The 21607-nt window shown below is 42.8% G+C and overlaps 1 protein-coding gene across 2 annotated transcripts in view; it reads left to right on the forward strand.

Moving 5' to 3' along the window:
* ALG14 (ALG14 UDP-N-acetylglucosaminyltransferase subunit) overlaps positions 1-21272 on the forward strand; it is a 94999-nt gene extending 73727 nt beyond the window's left edge. Inside the window, exons 4-5 of one of the 2 annotated variants that reach the window (XM_065927773.1) lie at positions 14751-14934; positions 20840-20981. In XM_065927773.1, the coding sequence (XP_065783845.1) occupies positions 14751-14934; positions 20840-20850 (195 nt within the window). In that variant the 3' untranslated portion in view covers positions 20851-20981. Of the gene's footprint in view, positions 1-14750; positions 14935-20839 lie in introns of both variants that reach the window. The other variant, XM_065927768.1, reaches the window with a different exon arrangement.
* Positions 21273-21607: the final 335 nt, after the last annotated feature.

Here is a 21607-nt window from a genome sequence, read left to right on the forward strand (position 1 = left end):
GTGGATACTAAGCTATATGGTTTTTTGTTTTGTGAACAGTTTTTTTCTTTGGGGCTTTTTAATTGCATTCTTTTATTGAGTGGGATGGAGGGAATTCATCCTTGGGACAGGCTCTCTCCTTGTAGTCAGTTTTTATAGGATGTTACAGAACTTTTCAGTTTTAAAACAGATCTAAAAACAGTAAACAAGAAAAGATCAGTGAATACTTTTGCAAGGTGGAAGGGGAAGGAAAGAGGAATGACTTGGTAGCTTTGGAACAGTTCATGATGTTCTTCTCTCACCCTTTTATATCCATGTGTCTGTGCGTGCCAACTCGCTTCCAACTCTGTGCGACCCTGGGGACTGTAGCCCGCCAGGCTCCTCTGTCTATGGGATTCTTCAGGAAAGAATACTGGAGTGAGTTGCCACGCCCTCCTGCAGGTGATCTCTCTGACCCAAGGATTGAACCTGAGACTCCTGTGTCTCTGATTGGCAGTCAGGTTCTTTACCACTAGCGCCTCCTGAGAAGCCGCTTTATATCCATAGATTCTACTAATTAAACAGAGCACTCCGTTCCCATCATAACGGAGCAGTGTTAGGCATGTCTGTGGTGAACATACATTTTAGTTTTCTAAGTGGTTACATAAAACAATGGAAAACTATTTTCTCTGTTTAAAAACTGAAGATTTTTCCTTCCATTTCATAGTTTTTAAAGACCCAATATTGGAGCAAGGAGTTTTTAACTAATGACATACTACTAAAGAGTTTTGTTCATATTTGTAGAGTCAGTGTATAAAGCCATTGTTTTTTCCTGAAGTATTTTGATATATTAAACTGAGCAAAACTAGAGACCCAGCAGTGAATCAGTATTTCTGCCAGCTCACCTAAGACTTTTCTGGGGCATCTGTTTTGTGCAAAGTGCTTGTTGATAAGGGCTGAATACAGGACCACGTGTCTAGATTGTAGGCTCCCCAGTGGCTTACTTGTCTTCCCAAGCCCAAGTACCAAGAAAAACGCCAAGCATCATTATATTTGTTGTCAGGAAGAATGAATTGAGAAAATACCATTGATACATATACACTAACATGTATAGAAGAGACAGCTAGTCGGAAGCTGCTGCATAACACAGGGAGCCCAGCCTGGGACTCTGGGATGACCTGAGGGGTGGGGTGGGGAGGGGCGGCAGGAGGTTCAAGAGGGAGGGGACATATGTATATGTTTATATAGTTATAACTGATTCACGTTATTGTAAGGCAGAAACCAACACAACATTGAAAGCAATTATCCTCCAATTAAAAAAATAAATTAAAAACAAAAACAATACTTGTTGACTGTAAACAAATAGACTGCCAGTTACTTCTCCACAAGTGCATTTACTTGGGATCAGCAAAGAATTGCCATTTGAGGATCAGCAACCATAGTTTTTTGTTTTTTGTGGGTTTTTTGTGCCCATAGTCTTAAAAGACGCTTGCTCCTTGGAAGAAAAGCTGTGACCAAACTTGACAGCATATTAAAAAGCAGAGACATCACTTTGCCAACAAAAGTCTGTCTAGTCATAGCTATGGTTTTTCCAGTAGTCACGTATGGATGTGAGAGTTGGACTATAAAGAAAGCTGAGCACCGAAGAACTGATGCTTCTGAACTGTGGTGTTGGAGAAGACTCTTGTGAGTCCCTTGGACTGCAAGGAGATCCAACCAGTCCATCCTAAAGAAAATCAGTCCTGATTATTCATTGGAAGGACTGATGCTGAAGCTGAAACTCCAACACTCTGGCCACCTGATGCGAAGAACTGACTCATTGGTAAAGACCCTGATGCTGGGCAAGACTGAAGGCAGGAGAGAGGGGGACGATAGAGGACAAGATGGTTGGATGATATCACCGACTCCATGGACATGAGTTTGAGTAGGCTCTGGGAGTTGGTGGTAGACAGGGAAGCCTGGCATGCTACAGTCCGTGGGGTCACAAAGAGCCAGACATGACTGAGAGATTGAACTGAACTGAACTGACCATGGGTGAGCCATGTGCAAATCCCTGCTGCCAAGCCACAAGAAGAGGGGACCTTGCTTAAAGAGGGGGAGAGGAAACTGGGAGGGTGATAGTGAACAAAGAGTCCATTGGATGAACTGAGAGTTTGAAGAATAGTGGCTTTTCATTGGCTGGTTGTGAGCTCTTGCCAGGCAAGAGGAGAAGTCTGTCTTCTCCCTGTTTGGGCTCTGTCTTCACAGGGCGTGAGAACCTTCTGGCCTTCCAACTCAATTTTAACTGAGGTTTCTGTTTCTTAACTTTTGTACACTTTACATGTGTTAACTCATTCAGTCATTACAATAACCCTATCCTATTTTTATCCCCATTTTGCAGGTAAGAAAACTGAGACGTAAGGGGGGGAAAATTGATTTGCCCGAAGTCCGAGGGACACTAAGTGGCAGAAACAGGATCCAAACCCAGATAGCTCGAGACTGCAGCATCTATGCGCCAGTCACTGTACTCTGCTACCCTTCTGCTCGGGACAAAACTATTGAATTCATGAGTAAATATCCTAATGGAGTCATACGGATGAGACCATCCATTGTGACGGGCTGGTGATAGTTAATTAGACTTACAGCATGGACTTGAAACATGCTTGATTATAATTAACATCAAATTTGAAGTTAGCATCTATCCCATGTGTGAGTGCCTGACTTCAGCTCCCCTCCAGCATTCTCGTTGCCAACATTTCCCCGGACCAAAGGGAGCCTGCTTTTGTTTCCACATCCAGCTCTCTTTCAAAGACTGAAACCGCGGTGGGCCGGGCCGGGGGAGACTGAATGGGGTTAGACAGCCAGTGGGGGTGGGAGTCATGAGCAACAATGAACCAGCGGCATTAAAAGCTGCATGGCGCTCACTCTCCCTGGAAACGCTCTGCCACAGGCAGGAAGTATGATTTAATCCTGGTGAAGATAATTCCATTTCATACCCTAGAATAGACTGTCCCTGTAACAGAATTTTATTTTCAGTCTTGCCCTGGGAAGCCCTACCAGTAAGTCATCCAGTGTACATTATTTGTCCTATTAGCTGAACTGAACAAAATAGAGCCCATCGCCTTTTCCATTAAAAGACTCTTAAAAGAGGCTGCGAGAACCTGCTGCCCCAACAGAAGGTGCCTGGACCTTGGCCCAACGGTGCCCTGGGCAGGGTTTGCAGGAGGGGGAAGACTGCAATCCAGTCAAAAGAGCCACTGTTGATCTTGAAGGAGCATCAGCTGCAGATGACACAAGCATTCTGTCCCCACTCCAGCTCTGAGACCCCTCTTTTGGTCACTGTTGTGAAGCAGCCTTAGGCAGAGAGATTAAAAAGAAAAAATAAAGGCAGCAAATATACGCAAGGAACTTGCTGAGTTCTAAGTGCTTGGCACACTCTGCTCACTTAGACATCTCTGTAACACTGTGTGGAAAGCCCAGCTTCAATCCCCATTTTACAGATGAGGAAACTGAGGTTCAGAGAGGTGAGATGACTAGCCCAGCATCACAGGGTAGAAAGTGTAGAGCCAGGATTCACTCTCAGGTGGTCTGGCTCCAGGGTTCATGCCCTCATCACTGCCCTTTCCCTGGACTGTCGGTGCCTCAGATACCCCATCTTGTTGACCATAAGACAGAAACTTGTTTCAAAAAAATGGGGAGCGAGCACATGTGAATGAGAAAACCTGAAGATTTGGTCTTCTCTCCATGGTAGCCAAGAATTTCTTAACAAAATTTGGCTTTTGGTCAACCAAGACGTTTGTGAGATTATCTACTGGAATCAAAGCCTATTGCCCTGCCCTTAAGATGACTGTGGCAAAGGACCCCCCAGGTGCTACTGACAGACTGAGCCCCACCACTGAGGCTTTGCTTATCCAGCCCACCCCACCACCCCCAAAAGACCCGGGCTGTGATGCCAAGGAGCATGAGCAACCATTCCCCACGTCTGCAGAGATGCTCCTTCTTGGGATGGGGCCTCTTGGCAGCAAAGGTGACAGAGTGGCAGAGCTTGTGCTGCCTTGCCATCTAACTCATCAGTGTCGCTCTCTGCCCTCCCTCAGGCGCCTTCCTTCTCTTTAGCCTGTCCTTATCCTCACAAGGTTGTCCACTTATCATTTTTAAAGAGTTAGATAATTAAGGAGTTAACTTCGAGTCTCTAAGATAGGACTCCTCCCAGGGCTGCTCCCTGTGTAAGGAGGTGATCGCTAAGCCTAGCCAGTGGAGGGAAAGAGGGGCGTCCTGGCAGAGCTCCTCAATTTCTGGCAGTTCTCACTGCTATTAGGAGCCTCAGGCTCACTGAAAAGCTCTTCCAAATGAGTTAATTGAGCTGCTTGTCCCCAGAGTGGTTTCTGAGCAGGATGAGAGAGAGTGGCCTTTGATGGTTCACCAGTCCCCACATTTCCTCCCCCCAATCCCCCCCACCCCACACTGTCTTCCCCTTTAGCACACTCAGATCCCTTCGCAGGAAGGCAGATGAGGCGATGCTTATGTAGATTGCCAGCCCCCTTCCTGTAGTGCAGAGCAGAGGTTTCCAAGCACTAATCTGTACCAGAAACACCTGGGAGCGTGTTTAAAATGCATATTCCTGGGCCCCAGACCCAGGGATTCTGATTGGAAAGAATATGAATTTTTTATTCATTTTAATTCAAATATATTGGGCTTCCCTAGTGACTCAGTTGATAAAGAATTTGCCTGCAATGCAGAACACCGGGTTCGATCCCTGGGTCAGGAAGATGCCGTGCAGAAGGATGTGGCAACCCACTCCAATATTCTTGCCTGGAGAATCCCATGGACAGAAGAGCCAGGCAGGCTACAGTCCATGGGATCGCAGAGTTGGACACAGCTGTGCAACTAACTTTCACTTTCACTTTAACTGACGTATAGTTGATTTACAATATTGTGCCTATCTCTGCAGTAGAAAGTGACTCAGTTTTACACACATATACATTCTTTTTTAAACTATTTTCAAAATAAATAAATAAATAAAATATTCTTTTCCATTATAGTTTATTCCAGGAGATCTGGCCAAGAAGTTCATTTGGGTTTTCTGTAAGATACCAAACCTCAATGAACTTTTTGGTCAGCCCAGCAGTTTGCTGTGCCCTACAGTAGGACCTTGTTGTTTATCCATTCTAAATGTAATAGTTTGCATCTACTAACCCCACATTCCCAGTCCATCCCTCTCCCTCCCCTAAGAATCTGCATTGTTGACAAGTACCCCTGGGCGAATGTGATGCAGAAGGCTGTGAAATACTAACATGGAGTCACTTCTGTCCTTGCGGGTTTAAAGGGTCCCTCTCTGAACAGAACTGGGACAGACTCAGTGCTTAGCTCAGTTTCTACCAATACTCCTGTCTTCTCAATCTATAATAAGAGAGAGTTGTTAGTACAGCTCAGCATACCTAAACAAGTTTAGCAAAACTCAACTAAACTTGAAGGCAATAAAAAGCTCCAAAAGATACTGATTTTGATAAGCAGTGTCATTCTGCTTCTGCAAGTTACCAGTGGAGTCAGGGGTACCAATGCTAGAATCTAGATAGATGTGTGGTAGACAGTGAAAGAGAAATGCCTTTTGAATCTCTGCAGGGAATGAAGCACATATTCTCTGGAGAATCCTGAATCTCTGATTCTAGGTGTGGAATCCAAGCTCAGCTCTAGAATACCATGTTCTTTAAGCTGCAATAAGATAACAGCTTCCTAATGCATCTCACTTTGTTGAATCCTATCTTCTTGCCTCTGTTGCATTGTCTGTCTTTGAGTATTATGTCTGTCTCTCTTTTATACACACAACCAGAAACTCGCAAACAAGTGTTTCTATGTGTCCTTTCACCTTAGAATTAAGGAATTACATAATCCTCTGTAAAAAATTTTGTAAGCCTTTTTTTATTACTGTACACACAATATGTACATAAAGGAAATTATCCAAGGAAAACTGCTGAGTAGTTTTTGGTTCAGCAAGACAAATTTTATACATAGGTTCATGTAAAAGAAATTAGGGAAGGATCATGAATAAAATATCACTTATCTGCCTGAGAGAGGGCCTTGACACAAGTCAGGAGTTATATAATTGCTTTGAATTCAAGCCAGTCCTTCCTGTTTAAAAAGGATACTCCCTTTTCTTTTGAAAATGTTAACCATTTCCACCACCACCCCCCAATTTTATCTGCTGAAAAGCTTTTGTAATCCATTGTAGTCCAATGGTATGTTATAGTCTGCCACTAATTTCTCTATTAAAGCTATAAAATATGAACATCTATTGCCAGAATTTTGCCTCAATCCAGCTCCCTGTGTTGCTTGTGCCTTGGTGTCTGCCTTGCCTTCAGCCCTCTTCCAACTGATGCTGGACCTGATGGACAGGTGCAGGACCAGGATGGGGGACAAGAGAGTCCCAGGCTTGTCTTATAAAGTTGGTTTGAGTCTCAGCTGTGTGATCTTTCATAGGTCACTTAATTGCTCTGCGTTTTAGTCTCCTTGTCTAAAACATGAGGATAAAGAACCCACGTCAGAGGTCTGTTGCAAGGTTAAAGTGGGATAATTATGCAGAGTGCCACACTTAGGCTCTGCACCTGGCAAGTAGTAGCAGCCCTGTGAATACGGAGATCTTTCCCTTCCCTTCTCAAGCCAAAGGGCAAGGACTGAACCTAAGTGACTCCCGAGACTGCACCCAGCACTAGCAATCAGCGCTTCTGAGTATATGGTGTGAGGAAAACAAGAGGAAAAACTACTGGATTACTAGGACTTAAGGGCCTCCATGTAAACATTTCAGAGTGTTGAAAAACAATGAAAATAAAAAAAGACCAAGAAGTCAGGAAATCGTCACCTTGACCATTTAGCCCAGAGAACAGGAAAACTAAAAGATTCAGTTTCCTCAACTGAAAGTAGAATCAGCCAGGAAGCTTCGGAAAACAATGTTTGGCTAGCCTGACAGTGATCTTTAACGATGATGCAAAGAAGGCACAGCTTAACCATTCAGATTTTAAAAAAAAAAAAAAGGTACTGATTTTATCTATGTATTTATTTATTTCAAAGCATTATTTATTTTTGTCTGTGCTGGGTCTTTGTTGCAGCATGCAGGCTTTCTCTAGTTGTGGAGCAGGGGCTACTCTTGTTGTGGGGCCTGCACTCTTTAGTGCCTGGGCTTTAGTCGTTGTAGCGGGTGGGCTCAGTAGTTGTGGCTTAGTTGTGGCTTAGTTGCCACATGCCACAATCAAAGCATGGCGGACCTTCCCAGACCAGGGATCGAACCCGTGTCCCCTGCATTGGCAAGCGGATTCTTAACCACTGGACCACCAGGGAAGCCCCTTTGTATTTATTTTTATAAATACATCAGGGCACGACAATCAAATGCCTTTCCAGTATGGGCACTGAAAACCTCTAGACTCTTTTTTGGCCATGCTGCACAGTATGCGGGATCTTAGTTCCCCTGATCAGGGATGGAACTTGTGCCTTCTGCATTGAAAGCTTAGAGTCTTAACCTCTAGACCACCAGGGAAGTCCCCCTTGAGCTCTTTTGCCTACTCTGTACTTACAGTCAGAGGAGCCATAAACATTTATGGAGCGGCCAAATAATGTGGAGCCTTGGGTCAGTAAGGTCTTACCAACATGCATTGAAACTGCTGGTGAACACCCTAGAGTTGTGAGGGGACACTGGTATCTCCTGTTTGTGCATCTCTTACGTGCTTAACTTCCACCTCTCTATCTCAACTCAAACCCAACAAATCAGGATGGTTGCAGAATGTTAGGAAGTCTGGTTTCCCACACAAGGACAAAATAACTTAACCTGGGGTCTTCCCTGGAAGTCCAGTGATTGGGACAATGTGCTACTAATGCAGGGGGTGTGGGTTCAACTCCTAGTCAGTGAATTAGGATCCCACATGCCGTGCAACTTGGCCAAAAGATAAAAATAAAATAAAATAGCCAAACTTCATTTTAAAATGAACATCAGGCTTACACATTGGGTCATCAGGCTTGTTTACCATGTAATGGTGGCCATTTGGCCACAAGCCAAGAAGTACACTATAGCAGCTCCACAGATCCTGAGCAGGGGAGCTCAAGAATCCTTCAGTCTTCCACCATCTGTGGAAAAAGAGAAAACACTACTCCTGGCAATCAGGCTCCTTCTGTCATTTTTTTATATGTATCACTTGGTGACTGCAGCCATGAAATTAAAAGATGCTTACTCCTTGGAAGAAAAGTTATGACCAACCTAGACAGCATATTAAAAAGCAGAGACATCACTTTGCCAACAAAGGTCCATCTAGTCAAGGCTATGGTTTTTCCAGTGGTCACGTATGGATGTGAGAGTTGGACTATAAAGAAAGCTGAGTGCTGAAGAATTGATGCTTCTGAACTGTGGTGTTGGAGAAGACTCTTGAGAGTCCCTTGGAATGCAAGGAGATCCAAGCAGTCCATCCTAAAGGAGATCAGTCCTAGGTTTTTCATTGGAAGGACTGATGTTGAAGCTGAAACTCCAGTACTTTGGCCACCTGATGTGAAGAGCGGACTCATTTGAAAAGACCCTGATGCTGGGAGAGATTGAAGGCAGGCAGAGAAGGGGACAACAGAGGATGAGATGGTTGGATGGCATCACCGACTCGATGGACATGGGTTTGGGCGGACTCAGGGAGTTGGTGATGGACTGGGAGGCCTGGCATGCTGCAGTTCATGGGGTCGCAAAGAGCTGGACACCACTGAGAGGCTGAAATGAACTGGAGTGGATCAGGCAGAGAAAAATAAAAAGTGACTTGCAAATAAAGAAACTTAAATGGATGGTTGGGTTACTCTCATAAGGTACCCTCTGAAGGGTAGGATAGATCATGCCAGGTCAGTGCCATGCCTGTGAAAGAGTGAGGGACAAGCCACACAGTACTCTTAAGAGTTTGAAAAATGCCATAAGCGTTTTACTTTACTTTTGGATGGACTATAATAATAGCTTTTGTCATTGTTTAGTTGCTAAACCATGTCCAATTCTTGTGCGACCCCATGGGTTCCCTGCCAGGCTCCTCAGAGGTACATGGGATTAGCTACCATTTCTTGACTATTTCCCATGGGACAAGCACTATGTTAAGTGCCTTACAGGTGTTATCTTATTTGATCTCCACAGCAATACTAAAAAATAGATACTGTTTTCCCTGTGTTTATATTTGTTTCTGTTTGGATTACCATTTCCCACCCCAACATTCTCTACCTTACCATCTCTAGCTCCCAAGAAGGAGAAATATTAGCATTTACTGTCTCCCTGATGGACCCTCAGGACAGTCTCATCGTGCCCTGTATATATGTCTCAGTTTACTTTATTCACAAGAGGTGGAAGCCCCTGAGATAGTCACCTAGACCTGTCAGCTCTGTTAAATTATAATTAGTCTCAAGCCCACAACCCTCCCCAACCTCTCAAACTCTTTATTGGCCCCGATTTATGGTCAGTCCACAAAATCTACATTCTCTCTCCTCCATCTTGCTCTAGTTGGTTTGCCTAAAATACTGTACCACTTCATTAGTTACTAGCTCACAAGTCACGTCCTCCCAAACCTCCATGTGTCTCTGTTCCCTTCTTCTGCTTTATATTATATAAATGTGTACCTAGTGTTTTCTGTCTTCCCCCTGGAATGTAAACTTTGTGAGAGAAGGGGCTTTTGTTTACTTGTAAACAACAATATCCCTAATATCCAGAACAGTACCTGGCATATTATTCTTACTCAATAGCTATTTCTTGGACAAATGAATCCGTGAGTGAGGAAACTGAGATATAGAATGAATAAGCAGTCTGTCCCTATTCACATTGCTGCTAAGCAGACAACTCACACCTGTGTGACTGCAAAGCCCTGGTCCATAAGCACCATGTTGTTCAGCTTCTTGCTGGATTATGTGAATGCAGCATAAGCAAGAATACTCTGGTTGACTGGGAGTAATCAACATTCAGTTCAGTTCAGTTCGGTCTCTCAGTCGTGTCCGACTCTTTGAGACCCCATGAACTGCAGCATGCCAGGCCTCCCTGTCTATCACCAACCCCCAGAGTCTACCAAAACCAATGTCCATCGAGTCAATGATGCCATCCAACCACCTCATCCTCTGTCATCCCCTTCTCCTCCTGCCTTCAATCTTTCCCAGCATCAGGGTCTTTTCAAATGAGTCTGCTTTTCACATCAGGTGGCCAAAGTACTGGAGTTTCAGCTTCAGCATCAGTCCTTCCAATGAACACCCAGGACTGATCTCCTTTAGGATGGACTGGTTGGATCTCCTTGCAGTCCAAGGGACTCTCAAGAGTCTTCTCCAACACCACAGTTCAAAAGCATCAATTCTTCAGCACTCAGCTTTCTTTATAGTCCAACTCTCACATCCATACATGACCACTGGAAAAACCGTAGCCTTGACTAGATGGACCTTTGTTGGCAAAGTTATGTCTCTGCTTTTTAAGATGCTGTCTAGGTTTGTCATAACTTTCCTTCCAAGAAGTAAGTGTCTTTTAATTTCTTGGCTGCAGTCGTCATCTACAATGATTTTGGAGCCCAGAAAAATAAAGTTAGCCATTGTTTCCACTATTTCCCCATCTATTTCCCATTAGGTGATAGGACCAGATGCCATGATCTTAGTTTTCTGAATATTGAGCTTTAAGCCAACTTTTTGACTCTCCTCTTTCACTTTCATCAAGAGGCTCTTTAGTGCTTCTTCACTTTCTGCCATAAGGGTGATGTCATCTGCATATCTGAGGTTATTGATATTTCTCCCAGCAATCTTGATTCCAGCTTGTGCTTCCTCCAGCCCAGTGTAATCAACATTGGGGTGTCAGTATTAGGAACTTATCAATTGGGCAAAATTCTGCAGGACCAAAGTTTACATTATATGCTTATGTGATTTAAAATATATATATATATGTGTATATATATATATATATATATATTTGGTCATTCAGATCACCAAAATATTTTTGGTACATATTTGGTCTTCGTCCACTGTTCCTGACCACAGCTCCTAAAATCCTTGGAATTTCCTAAGTGATGAGAATGATAAAGATGCCTTGTTAAGTTAATAAGATGACTTTTGGAACGCACTCAAGAATGGGGGCTGCTTGCCCGTGGAGCCAGCTGTGTGATTAAGGGGTCAGAACTTCAATCCCACTCCCACCCTACCCCCAGCCTCTACTTCTGGCAGGGGAGAGAGGATGGAGGATGGATCAGTCACCAATGGCCAGTAGTTTAATCAATTGTGACTATGTAATGAAGCCACCGTAAAAACTCAAGAGGTCAGAGTTGGGAGAGTTTCCAGGTTGGTGAACACATGCAGACTTAGGGAGAATGGCATGGAAATTCCACACCTTTGCCCCATACCTTACCCTGTATGTCTCTTTCTGGCTATTGGTTTGTGTCCTTTAATATCCTTCATAATAAATCAATAAACTAGTGATTAAACTGATTTTTCTGAGTTCTGTGAGCCATTCTAGCATGTGACTCGACCTCAAGGAGTGGGTCATGGGAACCTCTGATTTATAGCCAGTTGGTCAGTAATGTGAGTAACAATCTGAGTTTGTGACAGGCATTTGAAGGGGAGGGTGGTCTTGGGGACTGAGCCATTAACCTGTGGAATGTGATTCTATATCAGAGTAGATAGTGTTAGAATTAAGTTAAACAGTAGGTGTCCATAGCATTGTTTGTTGTGGGGAAGCCTATACATACACACACACACACATACACTCGTTGGAATTGGGTCCAGGAGCCTAATTTACATCGGGAACAGTTATTTTTAGTTGTTATCAAACAAAATGGAATAACTGATATTTGAGGAACTAACAAATTCATTGTCTTTACACCATAAGCCATTAGCCTAGATAAAAACAATTTATAACTTAACTTTTTTTTTAACTTAACCTTTTTTGAAATGATTTAAAAGAAGATGAAAGCTATGCTGGAGTAAAGAGGAGTAGGGCAGGGCCTGGGTGGGCTGTGACATGCTCAAGCAGTGAAGCAGCTGATGCCCATGTAAAAACATGGAATAGAAGTAGTGATATAATCGGAAAAGTAGACCTCAAAATGCCATGTACACGATGACAACTCTGAAAATGCTGCGTGTTAGCAATAGAATTGTAAGAGACCTTGAAGTTCATAAATAGTGATTCTTTTTGGTTTTCTCATGTGGCTTTCTTTGGTTATTTCATGTGGGTCTTGATGTTTAGATGTTCCTATTGGACTGTTACTACTCAGATGATTAAATATACATAAAAAAGAAGAAATGCAGTGTACCACAGTGTGAGCCAAGCGGACACGTCATCCCATCTGCTCTGCGTCCTGTTCCTCCCTGCTGTCCACCTCCAATGAGCACCAACACTCAGCACTGCCTTCGCTTAGGCTGAACGCCCACCCCCAGCCTCCCTGTCCTCTGACGATCTCCGCTGCGTGTTATAGACCACCTGCCCTCTGACTGCATTTTCTCCCTTACCCTCTTGATTACTCTCAGATGCTTCTCTCTCTAGTTTTCTGAGGCTGTTATCCCACTGCTCCTGAAATGAGGACTTGTGAGTGTCCTTTCCCCAGGCCAGAGCACTCACCCCGGCCTTTTCTACTGCATCCTCATCCGTGTCTCACTGCTTCTTCCTGTGCGCATGGGCCAGTGCTCGGAGCCCTGCCCGAGGAGATCCTGCAACTGTTCTGACATGAACTGTTCCTTCTCTCACTCTGAGTTCGTTGCTCTCAAAGCCTTTGTCTTTTTTCCAGACGGGTCAGGTTCTTTGTTAACGAACCATAAAAATCCACTCTGGCTGACTGAAACAGAAAAAGAATTCAGTGAAAGACTGTTGAGAGCTCTGAGAGTTACTGGGAAAGCTAATGAAGGAGGATTAGTAAACGTGGCGGGACAAGCTGGGCAGCCGGGCAGCTGGAACCATGAGAACCGTGGCCTCAGGTCTGGTTTGGAGGGGTGGTGCCGCCACCGTGCTGGACAGTGAGCAGTGTAGCCAGGCCCCCAGTACTGGGTGCCAGATTCTGCCAGTGATTCCTCTGCCAGAACAGTCTCCTCTGGCCTTGCCTCTCTGCACCACTAGCTCCTGGTCAGACCTCGGCAGAAACATCAGCCAAGTCACAGCCCACCCACTGGCTGCAGGGGGGACGCAGACAGGGGCATCTCACTGGTGTTGTGAGAGCTGGGCTCAGCCTGCTGCCCCACCTCTTACAGTGGGAAATAGCTCTGTTTCCAGACAAGAACAAAAAAGCGAAACAAGAGGCCACATGGCCCATCCCCAATTCAGGACAGTTGTTTTATTAAACTTTCTACAACTTCCTTAAGTCCTTGAAGCTGTTTCTTCTAACCTCTCACTCAGCATGAACTCTGGAACTTAGTTTAATGCAAAATGAAAGCCTTAGAGGTCACAGATTTATATATGAAATGTTCATAACATCATGATTTAGAATAGCAAAAAGGAAAAAAAAGGAGTCAGCCTGAGTTTTCAACAATAAAGGAATAGTTGGATAAATTACGATATATCCATAGGATTAAATATATGCAGTAATTAGAAATCATGAATTTTAAAAACTTTTTACAACACACAAAAATATAACTGACAAGAACTTCATAATATGTAAGCTCTCAGAATTATATATGTGCATACATGAACATATTTTATAGTGATATATAAATGTACATATAATACACCGAAATGTTGACAGATTGATGAGATTAGAAGGATTATTTTTTTTCTTTATGCTTTTCTGCACTTTTCACATTGAGCTGGGAAGTTATAAATATTGAAAAGAAAATCTGGTGATGGTAGACTTCCTGTGCCACCATTTTTAACATTTGTCATGTTCTCAGTACAATTTTTCCAGTCCAATCTTAAACTAAATAGTTTAAATTCTTACTCTTTTCTCCCAATCTTTATGTTCATGTACAGCTTCTTCATTCCATTCTGTAAGCCATTCCCCAGCCCCACTTTGCATGTGAGCTCCCCCTCTCTCCTGCTCATTTTCCCCTCCCTGCATTTTAGCTCAGTGATTCACTGACATAACCATCTCTAGGGTTTCCACTACTCTTCTTTTAGCCAGATCTGAAGATCCTGTCTTTATTGGTTTAGCCAGGTCACCTTGTGGTTTTCTTATTTTCTAAACTAAGAAGTGTTCATTCTTAAGCGCCCTACCTGTAAGGCTTCATAGAAAACCTCACATCTGAGCTTTTCCTGTGTCTCCCGACTAGTCCCAGGACTCAGTGCTTACTTCCTTCCTCATCTGCTCATTTATCTCATTTGCCACTGTATTGGTTCCAGCGTGGTGGAACCAATATCCTCTACATGGAAGTGTTGGTTTTGACAGGACCTGTGACCTCCAGAGACCACCTGCCTGAGCCAGCTTGGCTTTGACAGTAGGTTTGCGTTCTCCCCAGCTTTATCCGTGGCCCTGGAAGCTCAGTAAAACCTTGCCTGCAGCTGTGTTCCTGCAGTTCATTAGCTCTCTCCAGCTTCCACCGCTACCAGCAAGAAGCTGTGCAAGAGGGTCGTTTTCAGGCCACGGCCTCAGAGTTGGAATCTGCTTTTCTGTCCAGTCTTTTCAGATTACAGCCATAACTGGGCTCTCTGTGGGGCATCTCTAGTGGTTCAGATGGTAAAGAGTCTGCTTGCAATGCGAGAGACCAGGTTCGATCCCTTGGTCGGGAAGATCCTCTGGAGAAGGAAATGGCAACACACTCCAGTGTTCTTGCCTGGAAAATCGTATGGACAGAGAAGCCTAACCGGCTACAGTCCATTGGGTCACAAAGAGTCAGACACGACTGAGTAACTTTCACACACATCTTGCTTTCAGGTGACTCAGATGATAAAGAATCCACCTGCCAATGAAAGAGACTCAGGTTCCATCCCTGGATCAATAAGATCCCCTGAAGAAGGGAATGACTGCCCACTCCAGTATTCTTGCCTGGAAAACCGCACGGGCAGGGGAGCTTGGTGGACTACAGTCCATGGGGTCACAGAGAGTCGGACACAGCTGAGTAATTAACACTTTAACTTTCACTTCATCTGGCTTTCAAGCTCACCTTCATATGCTTAAATCACTCTCACTGACCTTCAAACCAACCTAGGACCCCAGAGGTCTTGACCCATATTCTGTGTATGGGGTTTGTACTAGGCTAGCAATAAAGTTCAGACTACCCTAGTTAAATATATGTTGTCATGCATGTACCAGTATCATATCTCAACCAACAGGACTTGACCTGTGGTGACCCAAATCTATGGAACAACAGTCCTTTTGTAACTGCTCTTAATCCTTGATCTGGCTCATCTACCCTCATGACTTCATGTTTATATTAGCCCTAACCTCTTTCTGTTTTCTGGACCCATAACTTACATTATCCTTAGTATATATATGTCTTGGGTTTCCTGCTTTCAGAGACATTTATTGATTGATTTGTTAATTCATCCAGCAGGCCCATATGAGCACCTACTGGTTGGCGCCGTAAACAATCAAAGGCTAGGCAATAAGTTAGACAAAATAAAGGACTGTGTCAGTTGGGATGCTTTTTATTGCTAGTGACAGAAGTCCTGATTCAAACTGGCTTAAGCAAAAATGGAATGTATCCCCTCACATGCCTGACAAACCTAGGACTAGATCTGGTTTCCTTCAGGCACAGCTGGCTTCATGGATCTGAAATGCTACCTTTGGGACCTGGCCTGTCTTCATCTCAGCTCTGCTCCATTATGCTGTGTGATGGCTTCATTCTCAGCTCTCCACATGGTGGCAAGAGAGATGCTAACAGTGCCAGGCCCACATTCTCCTAGGTGCCAGTACAGCAGAGAAGGTACTGCTCTCTTAGCAGCCCCAACACATGTCCTAGTATGTCTTGTGGTTACTCACTGGATTAGATGCTGCTTCCTGAACAAATGATTTTTGCCAGGGAAATTTAGGGGCCTCACTGGTCAGACTAAAGTCATATGTCCTCTGCTTGTAGTTGAGTGTGAACTCAACTCTGTTCAAGCACTTAAGTTGAGAGCAAGGGGTACAGTTACCCTGAGGAAAAGGCAATGGATGTGAGATGGTTAAAAAAAAAGGAAGAATTTTTAAGCTGTCAGTCACAGCCTTTATGCTCATGATGAATGTGTGCGATAGAGCTACAAACTAAGTCGAGTCTGGCAACAGGAGCCTTTGACTTCATATATGACAGGCAAATGATTTCCAGCTTCCTTGTCCCCCAATGCGTCTTTTTCTTCCTTCCTTCAGCAGAATTTAATGAGTGCCTGTTTTGTCACATGTGCACGGCATAGATTATACTAGAAGTTGACCGTGCTCATAAGCAGCTTACAAAATAGTGAGGTAGAAATATAGTAATAACACTGCACCCATGTTTACTGAGAATTTGTATTTTAGGGAAGAGAAAAATAAGAAAGAGAATTTTTGTGTTTTTTATAAATTAAAGACAATTTCAACCATTATATTGTTTAAAATCTTCTTTCCCCAGGCAGTCTTCAGTAAATTCTGTTTTGTTTAGTGCTTGAAATAAGTCTTTCTGTATGCTTCGTTGAATGACAGAAACTCCATAATCCACAATTTTTCAATATTTACCTAGGCTTCAGTAAGGTCTTCCCTGGTAGCTCAGTGGTGAAGAATCCACCTGCAATGCAGGAGACACAGGTTTGATCCCTGGGTCCAGGAGATGCCCTAGAGAAGAAAATGGCAACCTACTCCCATGTTCTTGCCTAGAAAATCCCATGAATTCCCAGAGGAGCCTGGCAGGCTACAGTCCATGGGTTCCCAAAAAAGTCAGACACGACTTCACATCTAAACAACAGTAATAATAAGGCTTCTGTAAAACTTAGATTTAAAACCTGTATGTAATTAAAAGCTTTCCTTCACTTAAGTTTTAAGGTTTTTTTTTTTTTTTCAGTCTTTAGGGTTTTGTGATTTTATTGTTCCTAGGACTTTTGCAGTAAGGTACCTCAAAATAAAGATACAACAGAGGCAAACAAACAAAATACCTTTAATTTCCACTTTTACCTTAACAGTCTCTGCTTCTGGTCTATGGCAGGTTAGTAAAGCGTCTCCCACCACTGCCCAGTCATTTCCCCTTCTATCTCCAGACATCTCTATCAGTATATTCACAGCTTGTATATAGTCAGCCAACCAGATACTGAATGGACACGTGTAGATATTTACTTCTTAATATTTATTAATTTTTGACTGTGCTGGGTCTTTGCTATGCAGGCTCTTCTTTAGTTGCAGTGAGTGGGGGCTTCTCTCTAGCTGCGGTGCACAGGCTTCACGTTGCGGTGGCTTCTCTTGTTGGGGAGCATGGGCTCTAGGCACGCAGGCTTCAGTATTTGCAGCAGGTGGGCTCAATAGTTGTGGTCTCAGGCTTCAGAGCACAGACTCAATAGTTGTGGCACACAAGCTTAGTTGCTCTGTGGCATGTGGAATCTTCTCAGATCAGGGATCAATTGCATGTCTCCTGCATTGACAGGCGAATTCTTCACCACTGAGTCAGAGGCCCTGTATGCTTTTTTTTCTTTTTAAGGCAGCAAACATGAAAATAGTTTTGTGACATTCAAGATCCAACGTGCAACCCTTTTTATTATTTTTTTAGCTGCAGGTTTTATTTTGTTCTGTGCTTTGGGAGAACAAAATGAGAAAAAGCAACACAAATAATCCAAGGATTAGGGAATACATTAACATAGCGGCTCTCAACTGGAGAGTTGGCAGTGCCCAGAGACATTCTTGATCGTCTTGGCTACTGGAATCTTGTGGGTAGAGGCCAGGGATGCTGCTCAACATCCTACAATGCACAGGACTGGCCCCCGCAAGCAAAAATAATCCAGTCCAAAATGTCAATAGTGCCGCTATTGAGAAACCTTGCATTAATAGGATTTTTAGAATTCTAAACCCTGAAAGGATTCAGAACAATCTTGTAACTCAGGCTTCAGACAAACCCAGAAACAAACGAGACTCAGAGAATTCTAGAATCCTGGAACTAATGGGAAAGGTCATCTAGTCCAGTCTTTCTATTTCCCACATACAGTTAGGAGTCACATAGAGGAAAGGAGACTGGAAACAGTGGAACTCCACCTCTCCAATGCATGATCAGGCAACTGGTCCAGTCTCTGCATCTCAGTTTTCATATTCTGTGAAAAGGGAACCAAAAATTTGCCTCAAATGATTGCTGTGAGGATTAACTTAAAGAATACAGGAGGGAGGGGACATATGCATACTTATGGCTGCTTCACATTGTTGTATGGCAGAGACCAACACAACATTGTCCTCCAGTTAAAAATTTTTAAAAATACATCTGAGGTATAGAGAAAAGAATACATGTGAGATGTTTAGTACAGTACCTGACCACAGTGGGTTGTTAATAAATAGTGGTAGTGAGAGCCGAGGTGGTAATTAAGATTACCATTGTTACCAGAAAAATAAACAGCCCAATCAAAAAGTGGGCAGAAGACCTCAACAGATATTTCTCCAAAGAAGACATACAGATGGCTAATCAACACATGAAATAAAAGTTCAACACTGCTCATTATTAGAGAAATGCAAATCAAAACTACAATGAGGTATGACCTCACAGTGGTCAGAATGGCCATCATCAAAAAATCTATGAACAATAAATGGTGGAGAGGTTGTGGGGAAAAGGGAACCCTCTTGCCCTGTTGGTAGGAATGTAAATTGATGCATGGTAGGAATGTAAATTGATGCAACTACTATGATGAACAGTATGGAGACTCCTTAAAAAATAGGCATAAAAATATTGTATGACCCAACAATCCCACTACTGAGCATATTCCCTGAGAAAACCATAACTGAAAAAGACACATGTACCCCAGTGTTTATTGCAGCACTATTTACAATAGCTAAGACATGGAAGCAACCTAGATGTCCATTGACAGATGAATGGATAAGGCAGTTGTGGGATGTATATGCAATGAAATATCACTCAGCCATGAAAAGGAATAAATTTGAGTGAGTTCTAATGATGTGAATGAACCTAGAGCCTATTATACAGAGTGAAGTATGTTAGAGAATAACAAATATCATATATTAATGCATATATATGGAACTCACTGTCCCATTTTCTTTCATTCATGCTCCCTTGAGGGTCTGTGAAGAAAGGTTATGGGGCAACTCATTGAGGATTGAATAGCACTGTCCTGGAGGGCAGCTTAGTAGCTGGGACTTCAGGAGAAAGTCTGAACAAAACTTCTTCATAGGAGACAGGCAGGGGTTTAACTTGTAGGTAAGAGCTAAGGAAGACTAAAAAGGATTGGTTCCCACCTGAAAACAGGTTACTCTGTCTGACCCCAGAGCTCTTGTGAATGGTGTTCTAGATGGTCCTACCTCGGGGAAATGTGGAGCTTAGGTCACATGCCCTTTACCAAACCCTTATATTCTTCCGTGTGTCACAGCTGTGACACATGTCTGTGGGAGAGGGTCCCTGCAATGTTCAGATGGTAATTTCAGCTCTAAAATTCTCTGAGGCTTCCCAGGTGGCTCAGTGGTAAAGAATCCGCCTACTGATCCCTGGGTCAGGAAGATCCCCTAAAGGAAGAAATGGCAACCCCCTCTAGTATTCTTGCCTGAAAAATCCCAAGAACAGAGGAGGCTAGCAGACTACAGTCCATGGGGTCGCAAATATCTAATAAGTTTTGTGGACCTTGTGCTGAAGTGATCATGTGACATGGTAGGCTATGCCTAGTAAGTGTGTGTCGACAACCACAGATCTTCTGTTTTAAGATTTTGGAGTAAAAAATGTTTAATTAGGTTTTACTAATTTAGTCAACATGAACATATGATTAAGATGTGCAAAATGTTTTAAAAATAATAATAAATGATCTTGGTGGCTCAGTGGTAAAGAATCTGCCTGCCAATGCAGGAAACACAGAAGGTTTGATCCCTGGGTCGAGAAGATCACCTGGCAAAGGCAGTGGCAACCCACTCCAGTACTCTTGCCTGGAAAATCCTATGGATAGAGGAGCCTGGTGGGCTACAGTCCATGGAGTCACAAAGAGTTGGACACAGCTTAGCATCTAAGCAACAAACAATGATCTTACCAACAGTTCTGTGAGATAGGTTTCCTCTCATTTTCTTAAAAAACATAAAAATTCTTTGCAGTTACTCTATGAGTTAAATTTTAATTTCTCTTGTTAAATTCAGCAACTAAATTGTTTTTAACCCAAAAAAAAAAAAAATTTGTTTTTAACCAGTGGCTTTCTATTAAAAAAAAAAAAAAAAGATTAGCAGAATTCAAAGCATTAAAAGTCTCTGGATTACAAGTGTGGATTGAATTCTCTTGAGGGAAAATCTCATTCATTTGGTAGCCTTCTCTCAAATATTCCCCTTTTTTTTTTTTGGGTGGTTTTTTTTTTTTTTTTTTTTTGATTGAACTTCAGTGATTCTACCTCCAACAAAAATGTTCTACATAATTTAGTCATTTAAAGACATTTTCTCCTATATCTTTCATGTTAGTCCTCCAACTATTATAAAGATTGCTTTAAAAAAAATCAACACAAGTCATCACATTAGAAAACAGTGAATCACAGCTGGTTTCCATATATTTAACATTCAAGATCCACAGAGCAGTCAGAAGAGCAACACACACCCATCCCGTGGGTGCTGGCCCAACACTGTGTTCACACCTCCCTTAGCACAAGGCAGGCCTCCCAGGTGCAGAGAAGTGAAGTAATTTTCCCCACGTCACACAGTTGATAAGCTGGGGAGCCAACAGCACAGCCCCACTTGGGTCCCAAGCACATGAGTTTGCTACAGACTGAATCTTAACAGGAAATCACTCAAGACTTGGAATTTAAAAAAAAAAAAAAAACTCTTAAGGTTAGAATGTTTTTAATTTAAATGCCTCACTTAGAGTAGTATCCTGTGTTGTTATTTGACCTTCAACTTTTTTTTTCCCCAAGGTGTTGTGTAACGGACCAGGAACATGTGTTCCTATCTGTATATCTGCCCTTCTCCTTGGGATACTGGGAATAAAGAAAGTGATCATTGTCTACGTTGAGAGCATCTGCCGAGTGGAACATTTATCCCTGTCCGGAAAGATTCTGTTTCACCTCTCCGATTACTTCATTGTTCAGTGGCCGACTCTTAAGGAGAAGTATCCCAAATCTGTGTACCTCGGGCGAATTGTTTGACCTACGACAACTTACTTCTTTAGAATTTTGCTAGCAACAGTGTTTATTGTAAATGGGGAACAAAAAACTTGTTTTTTATAAAAAAGCTTTTGAAAATCCTGAGAATTGTTGGTGGTCAAGAGTGAAGAAATATGTCAGTAACCCAGTGAGGAAACTGAGGTTCCTCTTGTAAAACAAACATTAATAGACTATTAAGTATGTATGTCTCTGTGCTCCAGATTTCCTTTCTATGTAAAAGTATTTATCACTGCCTGCAAATTGTCTCCTGACTTGTTTTACTTAATATTTTTTCTAGGGCTAAATATAGAATTTGTATGATTAGCCACATTTCCTGTTCTATAGGTTTTTTGTTTGGTTGGTTTGTTGTTTTTTTTTTACAGTATTCTACATTATAGAAAGAAAAATATTTCTTAGTTTTTGTTCAGACACAACAGGCTTTATTTCCTGTATGGAAACAGAGAGGTCCCTGGTGAATCCTTTCGGCATAAAGGAAGCAGTTATATTAAATTGGCTTCATGACAATTTGCACTCCACAGG

This window comes from Muntiacus reevesi, chromosome 1 (genome assembly GCF_963930625.1).
Source record: "Muntiacus reevesi chromosome 1, mMunRee1.1, whole genome shotgun sequence".
NCBI classification, from domain to species: domain Eukaryota; kingdom Metazoa; phylum Chordata; class Mammalia; order Artiodactyla; family Cervidae; genus Muntiacus; species Muntiacus reevesi.